The following is a 23233-nucleotide window of genomic DNA, read 5'->3' on the forward strand; positions in this document are numbered from 1 at the left end:
GCCTTGAGGTTTCTTCAGGGGTGCCTTGGCAAAATGCCTACAAATCAAACAAACACTGTAAATAAGCCAGCAGGTGAATCAAACTTGGATTTTAGTGACACACAGGGCTCTTTTTCTTAGAGAATAAGTCCCGGTTCACATTTGTGCGATGCGGGAACGCTGCGAATATACAGCGTATTCCCACATCGCATCCGCACCCCTGGCAGTTCACACTGCCATATGCAATACGCTGGGGGTGTCAATTAGATGTTAACTACACCCCCAGATAAGATCGCATATCGCAGTGCGATCTGTAAGTTCTCACAGAATCGGATCGCACTAGTGTGAACCACCATGCGATCCGATTCTGCTGTGGACTAAAAAAAGGGTCCTGTGCGTCTTTTAGTGCGATTGCGGTGTGAATTCAGCCATACAAACTGTATTGCTGAATTTGCACCGCACATAGATCGCATCTAATTTTAGGAGCAGTGCGCTCCGAATTACATGCGATCTCTGTGATCGCACAAATGTGAACCGGCACTAAGTGCAGGAACTCCCTCCTTCCAAGTCACCATTTGTCTCTGCCTCCTACCCACCTCTGAGCATCTTCCCTTGGTTCCACCTCCTGCCCACCTCCCAGCACTGCCTCTTTTAGAGAATACAGAACCAAGTATGATTTTGTGCTACCTTGTAATTTGTATAGGAATTTGTTAACGATAACAAGAAAGAAAGTTAAATACACCCCCTGCAGTGAGCAACAATAAACTCCAACCCAGCAAAAGTAGACCCCCCAGTAACAATAGATCCCTCCGCACCAATAGACCCCAGCAACTAAAGATCCCCCAAACAACAAAATACCACCCCAGCAACAAGTGAACCCGATCAGCAACACCAGATTTCCCAGCAGCTAGCATCCATAGACCCTTCAGCAGCCAGCAACAGTAGACCTCTCCCTCAACAATAGATCGCTTCCAGCAACAATTAACCGCCACACAAAAATAAATCCCCACCAGGGACGACAGATCCCCCAGCAGCCAGCATCAATAGACCCTCCAGCACTCCTTGCAATTACATACTTTAATTGCTGGAGGTGCCAGAACTGCGTTCACCCACTAAAAAAAACACTGGTTACACAAAGCCATAGATTGTAATTATGCACCATTAACCTCCTTAGCGGTAATCCCGAGCGTGACTCGGGGTTGGTTTTTCATATCAGGAGCGGTAACCCCGAGTCACGCTCGGGGTGGATTGCAGAGAGCGCAGCGGTGTTCTCTTACCTTATCCTGGCGATCCAGCGATAATCTCTCATTGCTGTGACCGCCAGCCAGTCTCCGTCGCTCTGATCACTTCCTAGTTCAGTTCCCTGCAGCAGCAATGAGCGGAACTAGGGAGGTAAATTCAAAAAAAAAAAAAAAAACGTTGCACAAAACACAAAACACATTTTATATTATATATATATATATATATATATATATATGCATGCATATATATATATACCGGTATATATATATATATATATATATATATGCATAAATATATATATATATGTATATATATATATATATATATATATATGCACACACACATATATCTATATATAATATATAATGCATATAATGCATAATATAATATATATAATATATAATATATAATGCATGAATTATAATCTAATCAATAATATAATTTTATTATATATATTATATATTAAATAATAAAATAATATTATTGATTCGATTATAATTCACGTGTTTGTGTTTCAAATTTATCACATCTGGGATGTCTACTAGACTCTTGTTTTGGTCAGGTTTAAGTCAGTAATTACTAAGAATTGTAGGCCTATAATACATAACACCAAATTTCCATGAAAAGAATTGTACCGCTTTTGGTATGTAATTCCTGACAGAATCATACCGCCAGGGAGGTTAAGACTTTCTAGACACTGGCATCCTAACAACCAACATCAGTTACAGTAATAAGGATGATGTCTGTTGCCTCCACAGCATCCTTGTTTGACCCTCCTCTGTACTGGGGTCACATTAGCTGACTGATGGAGAGAAATTGAGGGAAATAAGAAACATTGGAATACTAGTCAGTACCAGTGTACAAAAGTGTATTTGCTTTGGAAGAATAAATCACCTCTAACATTGGGTGTCCTGCATGTGGATGTTGTTGCATTGTGTAAAGCTATTAGAATAAATAAAAAAGCACTGAGCTTGATACAGTAGCTAGTGTGTATAAAGTTACAGTAAGTACTGTTTATTACAAATAATGGGCAGAAGCATATTTTTGGGGGGACTGTGGTGTATGATTCAGTGTTCTGGAAACGTTCCTTGGAAGGTGTTCAGCTATTAATAATTGATAAGCATTTTATACTGCTGAGGCCAAGCAACAGAATTAGAACATTTAAAAGATCTCTAATAGCATTCATTTGGCAATCCCACTAAAAGTCAGAGCATTAGGCAAATGTTGCCTTTCAGAAAAGAAAAAAAAAGAAATTATGCTTCAACTGAAAATCTCTCCTCTATGACTTTATTTGCAGGCAATCACAAAGAAAAGCATACAATGATATATATATATATATATATATATATATATATATATATATATATATATATAAAAACTCTCTATGTTCTGTTAATAAATGTATTTTTTTGTACCTGTATTTGAGTGTGCATGCGTTTTTTAAATAGAAGTTGAAGAAACAGAGGAGAACTGGCATGTGAGTGTCTAAAGGCCCGTACACACGTACCGATCGTCGGCATACAAACGTCGGTGGACGAAGGATCTGCCGATTGTACGCGTGTTAGTATGGTGCCTCCGACAGATGTCTGCGCACAATCCGCGGACAAAAGTCTTTCGTGCAAACATGAAAATATTTGTATGCCGACACCAGAACGGACGATTGTTCGCCTGTCAGTACACAATTCGGCCGACAGACCGCAGATTTGCAAGACTGGGCATGCTCAGAAAATAGAAAACACAGGGAAAGTTAACCATTACATGACATCACTTCTGCAGTCGGCGGACAAAATTCTTGTGCTGTCCTTGTGCTGTCTTTGCACTTTTCAGCAGACACCGACATCCCGGGGAGAAAAGAGGAACATTTGTATGCCGACCATCGGTACGTGTGTACGGGGCTTTAGTCACGATATGTATAGATACAAAGAAAAAGAATGCCCAAGGGACTTTGTGAGACACAAACCACCAGGTATAATATGTACAAAATTTATTGCGTATTTAAACACTTTGGTACATACAAATAATAATAATTCTGGTAGACATAAGTACATACATATATGCATGGGTTTCCATAGTTTCATAAATCAAGCTACAACTGGGAACATATATGCATCACCTTACAATGCCGGTCCTATGGTTTGTTGTTGTTACACAATCCTAGTGACAGAAGCACTCAGCAAAGAAGTCCTTTATGATGGAGTTCTCAAGGAGGCTAATTACAAGAGCTGGCTTAGGTCATAGTGCTTCAGTTTTCACTTCCAGAAGGAAAACTATGGACCTTTGTGCAGTGAATGAAACTACACAGACGTAAGCCAATTACCTAACATATTCATGTGGATCTAAAAAAAAAAAAAGATCTGCTGTCACCCCTCTTCTGCCCAAGACTTCCATTTAAAAATTGCTCTTTCATCCCCAAATATTTCTCTGTCCGGGAACAGGGTCTTCTGGAGTTTCAACAGCCATCACATCTTTTCCTCCTTCCCTCCTCGGCCATGTTAATAGACCTGATTTGTGTGAGGGAGAAGACTTAAGGCCCGTACACACGAGTCGAAATTCGGCCGGGAATTTTCGTCCGACGTCCGATCTGCCGATTTTCGGCTTGTTAGTATGATGCTTCCGACAACCGACTCCGACTTTTCGGCCGAAAAAAATCTGGTGTGCAGGCTATAAAATTTTTGTCCGCCGTCAAAACACGGCCAATTTTCGTGCAGTCGGTACAGATTTCGACAGGGAAAAATCTAATGAGCAAGACTGGGCATGCTCAGAGAAGAAAGAACACAAAGAAAGCAATCCAACACATGACATCACTTCTGAAGTAGAATTTTGTCGGGCGAGAAAATTTGTGTGCAGTTTAGGCACATTCCAACCAATAAAACACAACTCCGGACGATCGGTCGGCCGATAATCGTTGTGTGTGTACTAGGCTTTAGGAAGAGATGGCCAGTCCAAGCCTATACTTACGCCAAGCCTTTCCCACGGCTATTAGAGCAGAGCTGGCCTCAGAAGTTGACCGATAGGAAAGAAGAAGAAATGCTATATGTAGGATACATAAGGGGCACAATATTTATTCTGGGAATAGGCAGACTAATGTCCCCCATGACATCAGCTCTGTAATAAAAGGCTCAGGAAGTTAGGAGAACAATGCTGCTCTAAGAGACACAGCTCCAGGAACAAGATAGATACACTACAGCTGATATAAAAAGTCTACACACCCCTGTCAGGTTTCTGTGATGTAAAAAATGATAAATAATTTTAGAACTTTTATCACCTTTAATGTGACCTATAAACGGTACAACTCAATTGAACAATTGAAAAACAAACTGAAATCTTTTAAGGGAGGAAGTAAAAAAAAAAAAACAAAAACTAAAATAATGTGGTTGCATAAGTGTGCACACCTTCTTATAACTGGGGATGTAGCTGTGTTCAGAATTAGGCAATCCCATTCAAACTCATGTTAAATAGAAGTCAGTACACACCTACCATCATTTAAAGTGCCCCTGATTAACCCCAAATAAAGTTCAGCTGTTCTAGTAGGTCTTTCCCGACATTTTCTTAGTCACATCCTACAGAAAAAGCCATGGTCCACAGAGAGCTTCCAAAGCATCAGAGGGATCTCATTGTTAAAAGGTATCAGTCAGGAGAAGGGTACAAAAGAATTTCCAAGAAATTAGATATACCATGGAACACAGTGAAGACAGTCCTCATCAAGTGGAGAAAATATGGCACAACAGTGACATTACCAGGAACCGGACGTTCCTCCAAAATTGATGAAAAGATGAGAAGAAAACTGGTCAGGGAGGCTGCCAAGAGGCCTACAGTAACATTAAAGGAGCTGCAGGAATATCTGGCAAATACTGGTTGTGTGATACATGTGATAACAATCTCCCGTATTCTTCATATGTCTGGGCTATGGGGTAGAGTGGCAAGACGGAAACCTTTTCTTAGGAAGAAAAACATTCAAGCTTAGTTCACTTTTGCAAAAACACATCAGCATGTGGGAGCATGTGATAATGTTTTTGAGGGGCCAAGCCCAATCCCTGAAAGACAACCCCACACCATAATCCCACCTCTACCAAATGATTTAGACCAGTGCACAAAGCAAGGTCCCTAAAGACATAGATGAGTGAGTTTGTATTGGAGGAACTTGACTGGCCTGCACAGAGTCCTGACCTCAACCCGATAGAACACCTTTGGGATGAATTAGAGCGGAGACTGCAAGCCAGGCCTTCTCTCCTTCTCTCCAACATCAGTGCCTGACCTCACAAATGCACTTCTGGAAGAATGGTCAAACATTCCCATAGACACTCTCCTAAACCTTGTGGACAGCCTTCCCAGAAGAGTTGAAGCTGTTATAGCTGCAAAGGGTGGGCCAACTCAATATTGAACCCTACAGACTAAGACTGGGATGCCAATAAATTCATGTGCATGTAAAGGAAGGTGTACCCAATACTTTTGGTAATATAGTGTATCTGAGGGGGTAAAGGGTTTGATTTTTTTTAATAGCAACCTCCGAGGGGTTAGGTGACCTAAAGTAATTTTTTTAATTTAATTCTGTTTAAATTTATGTTTGGCCACTTGAGGACCATGAAAGGATGTGAAAATCTACCCATCTGCATCTAGTCTTTCCAGCTCCCGATCCCTACTCCGATATCAGGAACTGTCTCAGGCTTCCTGGTGCATGATTGAGTGGCTCCCAATGCTACGAAATAAGCAGCGCCAGATATATAAGTGGTATACCATCATCAGGGATGCTGTTGTCTGATGGCCCTGCTAAGGAACCCAGACAGCATGATGTCGCTCCCTGGTTAGGAAAGGCTGCTCTAGAGCTTGGGAGCAGGAGATGAAAATTCACCTGAAGTCTGATTTATAGCGTACCTGATCTGATGCTCTTCCAAGTGCCAACATCAACCTCATGTAAAAAATGTATGCTGTTTCCTGAGGGTGCATACCAGTATCACATAACAGAGACCTTTAGTTAAAGAAGGATTGAACCCTCCTGTCCTTGTAAAGTTAAGAAAGCTGCCATTTTAGTCACTGTTTAATCTGTAGTTGTGATCTGTTATGTCACCAGCTATTTGATGGCTTGACAGTTTGGTCAAGAGCACAAGCATTCCTCTTCTCCAGGGGGGGCACAGTGGGAGTGTACCATCATCATCCTCCTCATTGGCATGCTCTGGAGTGGGGGACTCGGCATCGCCATGCCTGGGGAGCAATGAGAGGGGTCAAACCACACCACGGCTGTGCTTGCCAAAACCTCTTCCGTAAAGTCGCGTCTCAGTGCAGCTGCTGCTATGCCCGGTGGGAGCTATTGGATTATCTACCCATCAGTGCTGCTTATCTGTTCCTGTCTTGGATGTTCCTGGTTTGATTGGGGATCTCTGCTGGTAATTTCCATTTGCTTTAAAGGTGGCAAGCGCATTTAAACCCATGTTTTCATTCAGGGGCCTTGGAGGTGAGAGGCTTGCATTAAAGAGGAAGTAAACCCTCCTCAGGAAGTTGTACCTATAGGTAAGCCTATAATAAGGCTTACCTATAGGTACTGTAAATATCTCCTAAACATGTACGGTTTAGGAGATATTTACCTTTAATGCAGCCAGTGACGTCACTGGCGCATGCGCTCTGAAGGAACGGCTGATCGTGCCGTTCCTTCAGAGCCCCGTGCCGTGACCGTCGGCTCCCGCGCGCGTGCGCGGGAGTGACGTCACCGCGGCTCCGGCCAATCAGATGGCCGGATGCCGCGATCCCGGAAGACGTGCGACTGAACATGTCGCTCGTCATACAGGTAAGAGAGCGGCACGGCGGGGGCTCGTTCTAAGGTAAGTATTTCATAATGAGCTAGTATGCGATGCATACTAGCTCATTATGTCTTTCTCTTGCAGGTTGTAAAAAAAAAAAAAAATGTTTGAACGAGTTTACAACCTCTTTAATGGTGGAGGATTTCTGGCACTTGATCACCAAGAACGTTATTTGGAGCACAATTGTCACTGCATGGGACTTTTATATTTCCATTTATATTCATGTTTATGGTTTAATGATTTTATTCATTCATTGAGCGCTGCACTGTATTTACTCTTGTTATATGCTGGGATTTGATATTTTGACCCTGAGTGTCCAGCTGCTATACAATTTAAGTGTTGTTTTGCGCTGATCTTACTTTTTTCTATTTAGTTGGATCTCAAAGTAATGCCAGTAGATAGAAAATGGATTAAAGGTGAACTATATTTTAAAAAAAATATATGAGCAGGCAGCTTTTTATTGCAGAAGAGACATATCTCCCTGTTCGTATTCTTCTAGTGAATGTACACTGAGCTTCACATTTGCAGACTTAAATCGTTACTAAACCCACAACAGTAAAATCAGTCTGCCAGCTGTTGCGGAACTACAAGTCCTATGAGGCATTGCAAGGCTGATAGTTAAAGGGAATGACTCTCACAGGCATGATGGGACTTGTAGTTCTGCAACAGCTGGAGGGCCACCAGTTTGACGCCTCTAAGGCATGCTTGTTATACTCACTGTGGAACATAAGGAGTTAATCTTCTGCATTGTGTAAAAAAAGGCTGTTTGATCCTGTATCTTCTGATCCTCTCCTTCTTCCACTGTCCCCAATATATTTCCTGATAATACAGAGTCAGGGGACAGGATGCACATGCTCAGTTTGGTGTGTAATGCTAGAGAGTTTTTTTTTTTTTTTTTTTTGAGAGAGGCATGTGTTTCGCACAGCGCCAATCAGCACTGTCCAAATAGAGGGTCAGGGGTCCTCAAACTATGGCCCTCCAGCTATTGTGGAACTACACATCCCATGAGGCATTGTAAAACTCTCACATTCACAGACATGACTAGGCATGATGGAAATTGTAGTTCCTGAACAACTGGAGGGCCATAGTTTCAAGACCCCTGAGATAGAGGGATAGGGGTCCTGCATCCTAATAGGACAGTCAGTGCAGAATGAAAATGCCTCCTACAAGCTTTAACCAGACTAAAAGACTGCTATATACTGCTGATGAGAAAAGGTATTTAGCAGTTTATATTTACTAAACAAATTGCATTTCCATGTTCTGTCTACTGTGGGAGACCAAATATAGTGAATGCAGGCTCCTGGGTTTAGTAACACTTTAACATACTTTCTTGGCACAGTGCTGAGATTAATTCTTCTTCTTCCTTATATTTAGGATTTATATAGCACCAACAATTTACAAAATGAAGGCAGACAAGACAGTTACAATTCAATTCAATACAGGAGGAATCAGAGGGCCCTGCTCATTAGAGCTTACAATCTAAAAGATTACTCGATGTGCATGTGCGGCAGTCATGTCATCCCTGCTTGGGAGGGATCCATAATAGAGGGAGGGATCCATAATAGAAGGAGGGATCCATTGGAGAGGGAGAGATCCATGACTGAGGGAAGTATCCTGCAGACTTTAGTTCCACTTTAAGAACTGACAGTTGTTATACACTTCCCTTGCCGTTTTGGAGAAAACAATATTCTAGTTTCATACATTATATGAATTGCTTATAGTGGTAATGTTTCTCCCAATATTTTTAAATTAGGTGGAAGTCATGCTAATATAGGTACACATTATGGACAGGTAGTTGGTATTTGACAGACTGAAGTATTGTAACTTATCCATAGATAATCTAAATGTAATGTAAATGTATCCATAGACATCATAGGCTTTGCCCAGCCAAGCTTCAATGAAGGAATAATTTTTATTGGTTTGCTGGGATTTCATTCTCTATAGTTTATGGTTTTCCTGTAATGAGACATTGTAACACAGTAACTAACTCAGGCTCTATTTTAAGGAAGCTCCTGCAATCATTTTGTTAATTTGTAACACTTTATTACTGTACCACAATTGCAGTAGTTACTTTTATATGGCGATGACAAAGCTGGTTTTGAACTTCAGATGAGTAATATACGTACTGCATGATTAAATGGCTTATCATTTTCCATATGAATGCTGTTATCTCCATGACACATGGAACAATTAATAATTCCATTTACTAATATGTGATTTTAAAGAGCTGACGTTGCATTGTTGCATTGCAAGTTTGAGCAGCCACTAAAAAAGTTGTGTTGTATGCATTAGTCAAGGAAAAACACTATATTTAAGTCATTGTAAAGTCTATTTTTTATTTTTATAAATAAATAAAAAACATGTAATACTTATCTCCTCTGTGTAGTTGGTTTTGCACAGGGCAGCCCGGATCCTCCTCTTCGCTGGTCCCTTTTTGCTGCTCCTGGCCCCTCCCTCCTATCGAGTGCCCCCACAGCAAGCACCCGAGCCGAGCTGCAGCTCCGTGTGTCCATTCAGACATGGAGCTGCCGTTCGGCCACGCCCCCTCTCTCCCCTGATTAGCTCACTGACTTTGATTGACAGCCACGGGAGCCAATGGCACCATGGCTGCATCTCAGCCAATCAGGAGGGAAAGTCCCCGGGGGGGGGGGGTCACAGGTAAGTATTAGGAGTTATGGGGCGGGGGGGGGGGCTGCTACACACAGAAGGCTTTTTATCCTGATGCACAGAATCAAGCCAATAGCAGTTTACTGTAAGTCGCCTCACATACTAGCACATTATCACAGACTTACCTGAAAGCGAAGCCCTCCAGCGGTGCACTTTAACCTCTGAAGGCGCTTCCATCTTTCCGAGTTCGTGGGCTTCAGCTATCTAGCCGAGCCGGCGATTACATCACTCCCGTGCGGGAGTCATTATTTACAGAACGGCTCTGAAGGAACAGCACAGGCATGTAGTTCTTTCAGAGCGCATGAGCTGATGACGTCACCGTCTGCATGTACAGCAAATATCTCCTAAACGGTGCACGTTGAAGCCTTATTATAGGATTACCTATAGTTAAAAATCATACATAGGAGTTTACTTCCACTTTAAACACACACCTGAACATGAATGATGGAGACCTTTCAGAGTACATTACTCCATCTGACTCTCCATGTTTTGGATAGAGGTTACACTGTCAACAAAAATTTGAGGCCTAGTATGTTTAGACTGTTTACATTGCCAAACAGTGCATATCTCCCAACTGTCCTTTCTTTGAAATCAAGTCCCTCAGTCCCTCCTTCCTCAGCTGTCTCCTCTTCTGGTCTAATGATTATGTTAAAAGATACACTATTTAGCTTACAAAGGTTTTGTACTTGTGAACATTGGGAGGAATTACCACCTTACAGCTAAACATATCAGTGGTGTCAGTGGGAAATTATCTGAGAGGTAGAAATTGCTCATTGTGGAAGGAGCCCCTAGCAACCTCTGGAGGAACCCTAGGGTTCCATGGAACCCTGGTTAGGAAACCCTGTTCGAAATGATTGCATTTGTTGTTTTGAAAAACCAATATAAAGGAAACATAGTGGGTTTAATTAATTTTTTTTCTGAGTTTTAATTATTTATGGTCTTAGTATTCGGGGGCATGGCAGAGGGGTGTCCTTTGTCAACATACTTTGTACTAAAAATTGAAAGTGACAGTGTGATCCTACAGATACTAAACCCAGTTAGTGTATTTTCTGAATCTCGGATCTACATGATTGCAGTATATTTGGCACACTGGGATGATTTACGAAAGAAGTAGAGGCTCTTTACGTAGCAAAGTGAAGGTTTACTGATAAGGTGAAGTTGTGTTAAGTTTAATCAACCAATTATGTCCTATCAAAATTCTGCGTATTTAATTGCCTCACGCATGACTGAGTATTCAATGTCTCACTTAGGCTCGGTTTCCACTAGTGCGGCTACGAAGTCGTGCTACTTCTAGCACGACTTTGTAGCGAAAGTAAACTGCGGCTTCAGTGAGACTTGTCCCTCATATAAAGAGGGAAGTCGCACTGAAGACGGCTCAAAAGTAGTGCACGATCTACTTTTGAAGTCGCCGCAACTGAAGCCGCGGCAGTGGAAACGGGCCCCGTTGAAAACAATGGGTTTTGACTTGCTGTGCGACTTGACATGTGTCAAGTCGCACCGCAAGTCGCACAAGTGGAAACCGAGCCTTAGGCCCCTTTCACACGGGCGCTCGGTATGTCCGTATATCACCCCATCCGTTTGCGGGTGATATACGGACATAATTAATGGCAATGGGATTTGCGTGCTTTCAGTTCTGTTCCGTTTTTTGGAACGGAACAGAACCCTATTTTTCTTCCATTTAAAAAACAGAAAGGATGCAAAATCGGATGTCAGCGGCGTCATCCGCTGACATCCGCAATCCCCATAGACATACATTATGTCCGTATATCATCCGCAAACGGATGGGATGATATGCGGACATACGGAGCGGATGACACAAGTGTCATCCGTGTCCGTGAAAAAATAGTGCCGGAGCGGATCGCAATACGGTCCGCTCCATGTTAAAGAAGCCTTACTAGCATTCACCTTGCAAAGTGAACATTTTTTGTGAACGGCCTTTACTCAACTGTGATTCATTAAGCTGTTTGCAACATAGTGTAAGTTAATAACACCTCTACAGATTTCTTCTGCATGGGTTGCCCTCAGCAAACTCATGGAAACTCAGATGGGTGTGATTTACATGAAGAATAGGACACTTAAGTTCTTTAGCAAAGGGCTCATTAACAATGCAGATTCTTTTTATAGTTGCTCAAGATTATTATATAGATGTTAGGATGATCAATTATTACTGTCTGTGTCACCATGAGAGATTTTTCTTTGCTGTTTGCCCCATTGTCACAGACAGGTTCTGACCTTGTTCCACTATATCCAAAATAAAAAAGACATTTTTAGGTTGATTTACACTGTAAATACCCATATCATTTACACAAACTGTTTCATTCTGCTTTGGAGTGGAACTAAAATCTAAAAAAAATGAATGTGGAAGAAGAAGTGGATAAGATGGCAGTGGCAAGCAGGAAGCACAGTGCCATCTGTGATGGAGAGGGGCAAACCAATGTACGTTTGCCAGCATGAGTAAGTATGCTATGCATACTTTCTTATAATTCAATAACAATTGAAATTTGTTAAAAGCCTGCTGAAGACTGCAAACCATCAGCACTTCCATTATAGACCAATTTCGGAAATCTGGAACTGAAGGCTTCAAGAAATACATACAAGGTTTGATTTAGCCCACTTTCACACTAGCTTTCCGATCAGGTCCTGTCAGTTTTTCAGGCGGACCAGATCGGATGCTCTATGCACCTCTATGGGGCAGCGGATGTCAGCGGTTACATGTCAGCTGACACCCGCTGCTCTCCAATCTGATGTGGTCCGTGAAATCCGGACAGATGGCAACCATATTTTCAATTTTCATCAGGCGGTCTGCTTTCATCCAATCTCCCATAAAGGAGAGCGGGGATCTGACAGCTCTGTTTCTGCAAAGTAAGCGGACACCGAGCTGTCATCTGCCTGCTCAGCGGGGATCAGCGGATCGATCCCCGCAGAGCAAAATGGAGTCCACCGGGCAGAAGGCCCATGTGAAATGACCCTTACTAAAATTGGAGAGTGCAAGATCTGGTTCAACTGTTCCTGGTAGCCAATCAGCTTCTAACTTCAACTTGTTCAATTAAGCTTTGATAAAAAAAAAAACTGGCAGCTGATTGGTTTCTATGCCGAGCTGCACCAGATTTTGCACTCCCCAGTTTCAGTAAATCAATACCATAGCTCCTGCAAAAACCAAACCTGACATATAAAGCATTAGTGCTGGTTCACACTATAGTGATGTTAGACATCGCATGTGATTCGCATCGCACTACTCTGTGATGGTTCACACTATGGCGATGTCAGACATCGCATGTGATCTGCACCGCACTGCTATGCAAATCACATGCGATGTCTGTGTGATGCGAATTCAGCCAAACATATTGTATGGCTGAATTTGCATCGCATTCGGACCAAACTCGTGCAGGACCCTTTTTTTGGTCCGCACCAGAATCGGTTTGCATGGGTGTTCACACATATACGATCCAATTCCTGTCTGAATTGACAGTTCACACTGCGATATGCAAACTAATCTGTCATTAACTTTGTATTGACACTCCCAGCAGTTTGCATATGGCAGTGTGAACTGCTTGCAAGTCGGGTGCGATGCGATTCGCAGAGTTCCTGCCTTGCACCAGTGTGAACCGGCACTTAGAGTGCTGCATTTTTTTTTTTTTAAAAGCTTGTCTTGGGCTGCATGTCTTACTTAATACTGTGATTATAATAAAGGCAGTCCCACCCACTGAACACACATTTTCAAAGGATTTTTTAAAGTGAACTAGAGTCTCATTATCTGCAGAACAGAAGCAGATAAGCATGGTCAATAAGGTTTTTAACCTCCTTAAAAGTCTTGCTGTGTATATATTTGGTTTTGAGGAGAATTATTTTTTTCTAACTTCAAATGCCACTAGGTAATATCCTCCGAAGTAATCTATACGCCATTTAATGGTTGTGTAATCATGAAATCATTTCTCTCTGTGTTTTGCTACTCCCTTGTAAAATCCTCTGTGAGTCCTTGAACCTCTCTTTTCCCCCCTCACTTCCCTTTGATTGGGACAAGCAGTGCACATTAGTTGAAGTCATGTACACTACAAATCCAAAAGTCCATAGTCCTCCATCTCAGGATCAAGCAAGAGAGGTTGGCCATGTTCCCACATATAGTGGGACCAAGAAGAACAAAGTACCACCTCGATTGTGGTTCCAAGAGGTACCATACCCGGTACCATATCCCACAATCCTTTGCATGCAGTCACTACTAGCCACTGATTGGTCAGAGAATCCCACCTACCCCGTTGTTATCCCACCCAATTAACTTTAGTACTACTTTAGTGGAAAAGCAAACCATACTGTACCGAACCGTTCCAACACCGTACCATGCGGTACCAGCAGTGAAAAAGCAAACCGGGCCAAGCAGGGCCGAGTAGAGCCGAGCCGGTACTTGCAGTGGAAAAGTGCCACAAATGTATCCACCTTCTAACAGGAAGTAACAGTGATATAAATGGGGAATTTGGAGGAGGCTGAGAGCAATAGAAGGTACTTTTCTGAGTTGAGAATACATACTTGAATAGAACAGAGTTCAGTATCACTCTAACAAAGGCACCTTCGTTCATTTTTCTGCGATATGAAAACCTGTATTTGAAAACCTATTAAAACAAGACCTTTCTTTTTGTCGCACAGGATTCCATCTTTACCACAGGCTGCCTACCATAGTCCCGGAGAGCTGTCTCCTTATCTTGGTCGGATTACTTCTTGGTGGAATAATATTTGCAGTAAATGAAAAGTCTCCTCCAGCCATGAAGACAGATGTCTTTTTCTTGTATCTTCTCCCTCCAATTGTGCTTGACGCAGGGTACTTTCTCCCTATGCGCCCCTTCTTTGACAATGTGGGCACAATATTCTGGTACGCAGTGGTAGGCACACTTTGGAATGCCATTGGAATTGGGATATCCCTTTTTGGAATATGTCAAATAGAAGCCTTCGGGCTATTAAACATTTCATTGCTACAGTGCTTGCTATTTGGTAGCTTGATCTCGGCTGTAGATCCAGTCGCAGTTTTGGCTGTGTTTGAAAATATCCACGTCAATGAACAACTCTACATTTTAGTATTTGGGGAGTCCTTGTTGAATGATGCTATCACTGTGGTAAGTTAATTGATTTTGGATATCACTTTTTAGTTGTAGAACAGTATAAAATTATGTTCACCTTTTTAACTTTTCAGTAAGAAATGAAGTCAGAGAGGGGCACACAGAAAACGTCTGTGGTCAAGGGTAAAGCCTCGTACACACCACTATTTTTTATTCAACCCAGCTCAGGTCAGAGCTGCTGTACTAATAATCTAATGTTAGTACAGCGGTCTCTCTCTACTATTGTGTTCTGACAGGAGGACCCCAGAACACCCTCCTTCCCCTCCAACCAGAACACTCCAGTCAGTGCTCCCAGCCATTGGCTGAGAGTGTTGATCGGGAGCCTTCGTCTGGCTTCTTTTGGACTGGTTGCCATACACATGGGCTGTTTGTCGGTGCTCGCCGTCATTCGGGCCAAGTGTACTACTAGGCATAATAGGACGCAACGTCTTGTTTTAGGTAGGACCTTCACTTTTAAAAGTTTAAAGCTAAGTACAACAATCAGTGACAACATGACTAATATATGATTGTGATAACATTGTGTGTTGAAAAAACAGTCAAGGAGTCTAACAACTCATGCTCATGGGTGCGGTATATACACAACAAATGTAAAGTATTAGAGAAATGCAAGATAAATAGAAACCAATGAGATGTCAACTGTGCATGGTAGCCAATCAGCTTCCAGTTTTTTTTTTGTCAGTTTAATTGAACAAGCTGCAGTTAGAAGCTGATTGGCTACCATGCACAGCTGCTCAAGATTTTGCACTCTCCAGTTTTTGTAAATAAACCATAAAATCTCCAGTTCTGCCGGATGGATTCAATCAGAATACAGGACACCGATCAGGACGAGCTCCTCTTAAAGTGGTTGTAAAGGCAGAAGGTTTTTTATCTTAATGCATTATATGCATTAAGATAAAAAGCCTTATGTGTGCATCAGCCCCCCTTAGCCCCCCTAATACTTACCTAAACCCATCTAGATCCAGCAATGTTGCCAGAGTGTCTCGGCTGCCTGGGACTCCCCTCCTTATTGGCTCCTGCTTATGTCAATCAAAGTCAGTCAGCCAATGAGAAGAGAAAGGAAGTGGGGCCGGGCTGAGGCTTTGTGCTTGAATGGACACATGGAGCTGTGGCTCGGCTCGGGTGCCCCCATAGCAAGCTGCATGCTGTGGGGGCACTCAACAGGAGGTAGGGGCCAGGAGCAGCGAAGAGGGACCCGAGAAGAGGAGGGTCTGGGCTGCTCTGTGCAAAACCACTGCACAGAGCAGGAAAAAAACAATATTTTAGTATCACTTTATTGATCAGTGGTTCACATAGACTCTTAGCCTCAAGCACGGAGATGCCCTTTGGATCCCTTCCTGTCTGTAGCTCGATAACTGTCTCAGCAGACCGGATGTCGATGGATGCAGTAAAGGCCACAAAGTCCCCAAGCTGGGCAATGATGGTTGTAGAATAGATGACTCTTTCTTTAGATGTTTCTGCAATAATAGCACTTCTTCAAAAAAGAAACACAGCACACTAAGGCTTCCCTCTCCAGCCTGCACCTCACTTTCATGTCTTCTCCTGTGTCCCTCTCTTCCCACTGCAACCTTGCTTCTTTCTTGGGATCCTCAGCTTCCTCTTGTTCTGCACCATGCAGCAGAAATATTTGGGACCATCTGAAATTAATGTAGCCACCCTCCAACATAAAGTTGGGTCACAACAGCAAAAAAAGGGAATTTTGAGGAGGCTGAGGGTAATAGAAAGTATTTTTTTTTAATTAAAGCTATTTTGGCTATATTTTTCCTGTAGGTCACAGGAGTGCAGTTCAATCTGCATTCCTGTGGCCCATTTTCAGATGACTGTGGGCTAAAGCTGAAATCACTCAGCTGGCCCAAGCTTGGGAAAGATCCAGACTTTATAGTCAGGATCCACCCAGAAGCCTAGACTGGCAGCTGGATCAGTTGTTCCCGTTTCCTCCACCCTGGCGCTCCAGTGAGCGCTGGAGGGGCAGAGCAGAGAGCTTTTGACTGACAGTCACCAGCTTTCTGCTCAGTGAAAACTGGGAACTGAGCAATCAGCCATCTTAGAAGCTCAGTCTTATAAGAGGCGGGGGAAATATGTAGCGTCAGATTAATGCTGTATCCACTTAGGTTTTTTTTTTGTTCTAAAACCAAAACTTCTCTTATAATACATATGTGAATCAATTTTTTATTTTTTTTTTTAAACTAGAGTTTAGACTGGCTTAAATATGTTTTTCTGTGATACTTCCACTAGTTAACATACTGTACATATTCAGGTATTATATAGAGCTAAATGGTGACCATCTACAGAATGTGTCCTTAGTACTTGAATCAGGGATTTATCCTTCTGGCTGCAACATACTAGTGGTGTCATTAAGATATTATTAGGGTATTACATATCCTGAACAAGGTGACCCACTGGTAGTACATTTTGAAGTACTAAAAAAATAACATGTAGACATAAGATGTATGATAAAATAAAGGATCTACTAACAGCAACACTGTGGAAAAAATTGCCTAGATACAATGTTTTGAAGCACAATACCAAACTTTTAGTGCTTTACATCTTTAAAGGAATGCTTATTACTCTTTTATTACTGATCACAGAGACTGAATCCGGTTGTGAAAATGTATTTATTAATTTAAATCATCAGCTACTGTACTTGCGTTTTTCCTATTTTTTAAGTAATGAATCTTGTCGCTATATAATTATACGAGAACTGTAATTTCTTCTCATTTTCTGGCCTGAGCAGTCTGTTTATCTTGTGCATAATATATCGCAGAAAGGGGACATTACAGAATAAAATGAGATTTCTTTTGATTTTTGACTTGCTAAAATATCATATCTATATATAAATATACAGGGAAGAGCTACTGAACATTAACATAACAGTTTATCTTGCTTTTCCTAAATAAGTGTATGTCATAGATAAAACTATGTACGTTTTTATCCATGTATACACCATTTATTTCAAAATAACCTCTTTTTGTTTCAGTAAGCTTGATCATGTATGGATCTGATCCCTGGGTTTCAAATATCAGTTAGTCAACGCCAAAGTAACCTCTTTAATTCACCTGTATACATACTGATATTTTAGGATGGAGCGTTGTGCATGACTACATATAACATTTATTTTTGTACTATATCCCAAGGTGTACAATGAAAACTCATTTATACGTGACCACTGCTCTTTGTGCCAATAATAAAGCTGTTGATTATACATGATCGTTTGGTTAAATATTACCATTACTTTGCATGTCAGATCTCCCGTATAGTATTTGTCTAGTAAAAGATTTGTGCCAAGAATACTAAAGTACTACCAATTGTCAATATGTACACATCTAGCCAAAGGAAGTGAAACATAGAATCGGTTGAGGAAGATCTAGGAAATTCTGAATTTCCTAAACTCCTAATTTTACCTGTTATTATCCTATTATTTATATCTGTTCTGTTGCTTTTTGGGGCAAAAAAAAAAAAACTAAAACAGAACGTGGTTGGTTACCGGGGCAGTAGAAATGTGAAAAAAGTTCCAACCTTAACTGTTGAGCCAAATAAAAGCAAGGCCACGTGCGTCCATGGGGTGCTACTGATCCGACTTGGACCCCGACTTGTCAGCCTGACAAGTTGCGGTCCGTCGCGTCCCATAGTGTAGTACAGGAACGGTTCTAATAGGAGCGACACAAGACGCTCCGACTTAGAAAAAGGTTCCTGTACTACTTCGGGGCGACCTGGAGCGACTTGCATAGACATTCATTTTATGAAGTCCGTGCAAGTTGCGCCGAAGTCGCGCTGCACGCGACTTCACAGGTCGCCCCGAAGTCGGATCCGACATAGTGTCAACGGGGTCTAGAGTCACAAATTGTATTATGAGACCAATTTACTAAAGAAGGTAAAAATCTTCAATTATCATGTTAAAAGCAAATTTCTGATCACTTTGAATATCAAATCATGTGCAGATGCTTTTTACATGATTGGATAATTGAAGTGAATATTCAAACAATGTTTTGAGTGATGAGTGTCAACTCTTTTAATAAATATGCCCAACTGTATTTGGGGGATAAATGCCTTTTTAAGTCCCTTTTTAAGTCCCTTTTTAATGAAAAAAAAGCCAAGTAGATATGTTTTTGCCTCTTTAAAACAGTAATCCTGGGAATTCAATATAGTTTCCTTTAGAACTACCTGCAGCTAATTCAGGTAAGCATTTGCGCCACTTTTGGAAACATTACTGATGTGTGCAAGAAATTCTGGTTCTGTAGTTATAACTACCTGCATTTTTAGAGCCTGTGGCTATAGAATTACCACCAGGTTGCAGAATAGGAAACATCAATAGATAAAAAAATGAAAGAAAAACAAACCCTGTAAGACAAAGTCATAATAAGCTAGTATGCATCGCATACTGGCACATTATGATATATTTACCTTGAAACGAAGCCCCCGCAGTGCTGCCCACTCACCGGTGACACGGCCGACATGTTCGGCTGTCCTGCTTCCTGGTTCGTGTCCTCCGGCCATCTGATTGGCCGGAGAAGTGATGACATCACTCCCAACATGCACGCAAGAGCCGCCGTTCACGGCACAGGGCTCTGAAGGAACAGCACGGGCTGCCGTTACTTTAGAGTGCATGGACTGATGACGTCATCGGCTGGATGAAATGTAAATATGTCCTAAACAGTGCAAGTTTAAGAGATATTTACAGTACCTATAGGTAAGTCTTATTAAAGGCTTACCTATAGGTAAAAGTTATAAGAGTGGATTTACAACCACTTTTAAGACCATATCTGAGCTGGTGTACTGAGGTATGTGGTTCTGTAGGCAGCCCCTACAGAAGGTACTGTATAACAGTGCAACCATTTTACCATGCAGGATGGTGTGGACATGTCCTTACCACTTGCTTACTGAGCACTTATACCCCCATTCCTGACCTGGCCAATTTTCAGCTTTCAGCGCTCTCACATTTGAAGTGACAATTGTGTGGTCATGCAGCACTGTACCTAAATTTAATTTTTATAATTGTTTTCACACAAATAGAGCTTTCTTTTGGTGGTATTTAATCACCACTGGGTTTTTTTATATTTTGCTAAAAAAACTTTTGAAAAAAAAAAAAAGAAAACATTTTTCATATTTTGTTATTTAATTTTGCAAACAGGTAATTTTTCTCCTTCACTGATGGGTACTGATGAAGAGGGAATGATAGGCTGCACCGATAGGCACTGATGAGGCAGCACTGATGGACACTGAAAGGTGACACTGATGGGCACTGATAAGTGGCACTGATGGGTAGTGATGAAACAGCACTAGTGTGCACTGATCAGGAGGCACTGATGAGGCTGCACTGATGGGTGGCACTGATGGGCACTAATTGTTGGCAATGATGGGCAGGTATAGGTAGCACAGAGAGGTGACACTGATGGGCACTGATAAGCGGCACTGATGGCACTGATAGGTGGCACTGGTGGACACTGATCAGGAGGCACCAATGATGTGACACTAATGAGCACTGGTTGGCAGCACTGATGGGCACAGATAGGTGGCACTAGTGGGCACTGATTAGCAGTACTGATGGGTACTAATAGATTGCACTGGTGGGCACTGATTAGCAGCACTGGTGGGCACTTAGGGGGACTGACATCCCTCTAACAGAAGCCGATTAGTGGCTTTCTTCTTTTCTTCACGCTGACAGCAAGAAGGAAAAAGAAAGCCTGTAACTGTCTTCTGTTTACTTCTGGGATCAGCTGTCATTGGCTGACAGCTGATCACGTAGTAACGGGCCCGCTGTGATTGTCTCTTTACCCTGCTCTGTGATCAGCCGAGTTCCAAGGGGGCACGCGGGCGGCGCGAGAATGGGAGGATGTCCATGTACGCCTTCGTGGCATTTCAAGCTCGCGCTGTAGCCGTCTTTTGGCTATAGTGCGGGTGTCAAGTGGTTAACCTTGAAATGCATGCAGTTAGCACATTCTGTCTGTTGAGCACTTCAACTTTTTTTGTAGTTATTAGGTCTTTGAACCATTCTTTCCCAGTCCCATTTGTCAAGAATCTGGTGATGTGAAAACCCGTGCTAGTAGTGCAGCAGAGCTATTCTCCTACAGAGCTATTCCCATTGCAGGCTTCTTGATGTCTCTTGACCTCTGTAAGACTCATGTAAAAACAAAACAAAAGTGCTAATAGGATTCTTGCAGTCACTAATACAAATTAAACACATCTTGGGACTTTGAATTTCATTAGTGATACAAAAAGCAGGGTGAGAGGTAGTTAGAGGCAGTTACACCATAAAGGGCTGGTTGTATTAGATTACATAGAACTCAAATCACCAGGTTGAGGAATCTTTAGGTGCAGCCCTTTGTAAAAAATCAAGCTTTATAACTTCCTCTTCAGCAGGCTTCGGCGGGGGGATATGTGCTGTGTGCGGAGTGCATTCCCATGTGATTCTGGTGTGATCTGGCATTGAGGCTTCATTTTTTTTACAGGGGGCTGCTCTTGTAAGTTGTTCAGCCTGGCGGGAGAGTCCTTGTAAACCCTTAAATATACCCAATGAAGGGAACTATTCTCAGGTTATACACAGAGGTGAAACAAATCCTCCTACATAATGTGTACCTGTTTATTGCTGTCTCTCTTTTCTACACCCATTTAACGTGCTGAATTTATAAACTTGCCTGAGAGTTCTGAAAAAAAGGGACAGAGAGTTGAAATTACACTCTGCAGAGCTCAGTGAGGAGAACTCTGAGAGCTGATTGGAGGTAAGAGACACACCCCTCTTGAAACAGCTCACATGGACACAGCTGAGGCTGTCCATTTGCTGAAAGTCCCTCCCCTGTCACATTTTTTTTTGTGGTGTCAGGAAAACTTGTCAGAAGTGCGGATAGCAGAGGAACGAGGCAGCAGACAGAGATGACACTTAGTGCTCCTAATTGAAACAAGTACACACTATAGAAGGATCTGTTTTGTTTATATTTAATGTCTAAAGTTTACAACCACTTTAGGTAAACTGAGCAAACTTGTTAACTCCAGCATAGCTGAATAGCGTTAGCAACTCACTGATTACTTTCACTTTATGTGCACGTCATTGGAAGGGTTATGTGCTGTTTTTCACCTACCATTGTATTTAGTATATAAAACAAATAACCTTTTTTATTTTATTTAAGAAAACATTTGTATAACCTTTTACCTTTCCTCCACTGTGAAGTTTTCATCCCAATTCTAACAAGCAACAGCACATCACAGCAGCACAGCTTAATCCTTTCTGGCTTCCCACTGTGTAGACTTCCTCACTAAGCTGTGATCCTCAGCTCATTTCCTTTGCTGTGGTGTGCTGGACCCTTGTGACAAATCCTGAAGCCCTAAAAAAAACCATGCAATAATGTTTAATGTATCATACGACTTTTATAAATTAACATATATTACTTGCTTCTATCTAAACTGAATGACATTTTGCTTTTTAGGCTTTATTTGAATAATATCTGTTGCATGCATATTAACCCCTTTAACCGCTTGCCAACCAGCCGCCATGGTTTTAGTGCGGCAGGTCGGCTCTGTCCCGCAAAATGACGTACCTGTATGTCGCTTCCCAGGACCACTAGCAGGGGGCGCGTACACACCGCCCCGAGGCGCGCACCTGAACCTATTGCCCACAGGGGGAGTCAATCAGCAGGTCCGGCGGCCGTGATTCCTGCCGGGCACCCGTGATCGCTCCCCATGGAGACAGAATGGCAGTCTGCCGTTGTAAACACGGCAGACCAATATTCTGTCACTTATGAACACAGGGATCCTGTTTTCCTCTTATTTAGGAACACAGGTCTCTGTATTCATGCAGCAAGTCAATCCCCCCCACAGTTAGAAAGCACCCCCCAGGGACACATTTAACCCTTTGATCGCCCCGGGTGTTAACCCCTTCCCTGCAAGTGTCATTAGTACAGTAACAGTGCCTATTTTTAGCACTGATTAATGTAGTAATGTCACTGGTCCCCCAAAAGTGTAAAAAATGTCAGTTAGGGGTCCGATCTGTCTGCCGCAATGTTACAGTGCCGCTAAAAATCGCTTATCGCCACCATTACTAGTAAAAAAATAAAATAAATAAAAATGACATAAATCTATCCCCTAGTTTTTAGACGCGATCTATAGCAGAATTCATATTGGATTAAATTTTTTATTATTTTTTTTTCTTATTGGGAATGTTATATATCAGAAAGTAAAAAAATATTGTTTTTTTTTTTTTTCAAAATTTTAGCTCTTTTTTTGTTTATTGCGCAAAAAATTGATGTAAAACTGAACTCCATGCCCAAGAAGGTTAAGGCAGTTCTGGAAAAAAATGGTGGCCACACAAAATATTGACACTTTTGGCCCAAATTGGACATGTTCACTTAGGGGTGTACTCACTTTTGTTGCCAGCAGTTTGGACATTAATGGCTTTGTGTTGAGTTGTTTTGAGGGGATAGCAAATTTACACTGTTATACAAGCTGTACACTCACTACTTT

At 41.9% G+C, this 23233-nt stretch overlaps 1 protein-coding gene across 1 annotated transcript in view; it reads left to right on the forward strand.

Annotated features, from left to right (window-relative positions):
* Positions 1 to 23233, forward strand: part of LOC309546412 (sodium/hydrogen exchanger 2-like) — a 112002-nt gene that overhangs the window by 12913 nt on the left and 75856 nt on the right. The window contains exon 2 of the mRNA XM_082246073.1: positions 14319 to 14782. Coding sequence (XP_082102199.1) covers positions 14319 to 14782 — 464 coding nt within the window. The remainder of the gene's footprint in view (positions 1 to 14318; positions 14783 to 23233) is intronic.

The sequence above is a fragment of the Pelophylax lessonae genome (assembly GCF_965119305.1).
Source record: "Pelophylax lessonae genome assembly, chromosome: 2".
Classification (NCBI taxonomy): Eukaryota; Metazoa; Chordata; class Amphibia; order Anura; family Ranidae; genus Pelophylax; species Pelophylax lessonae.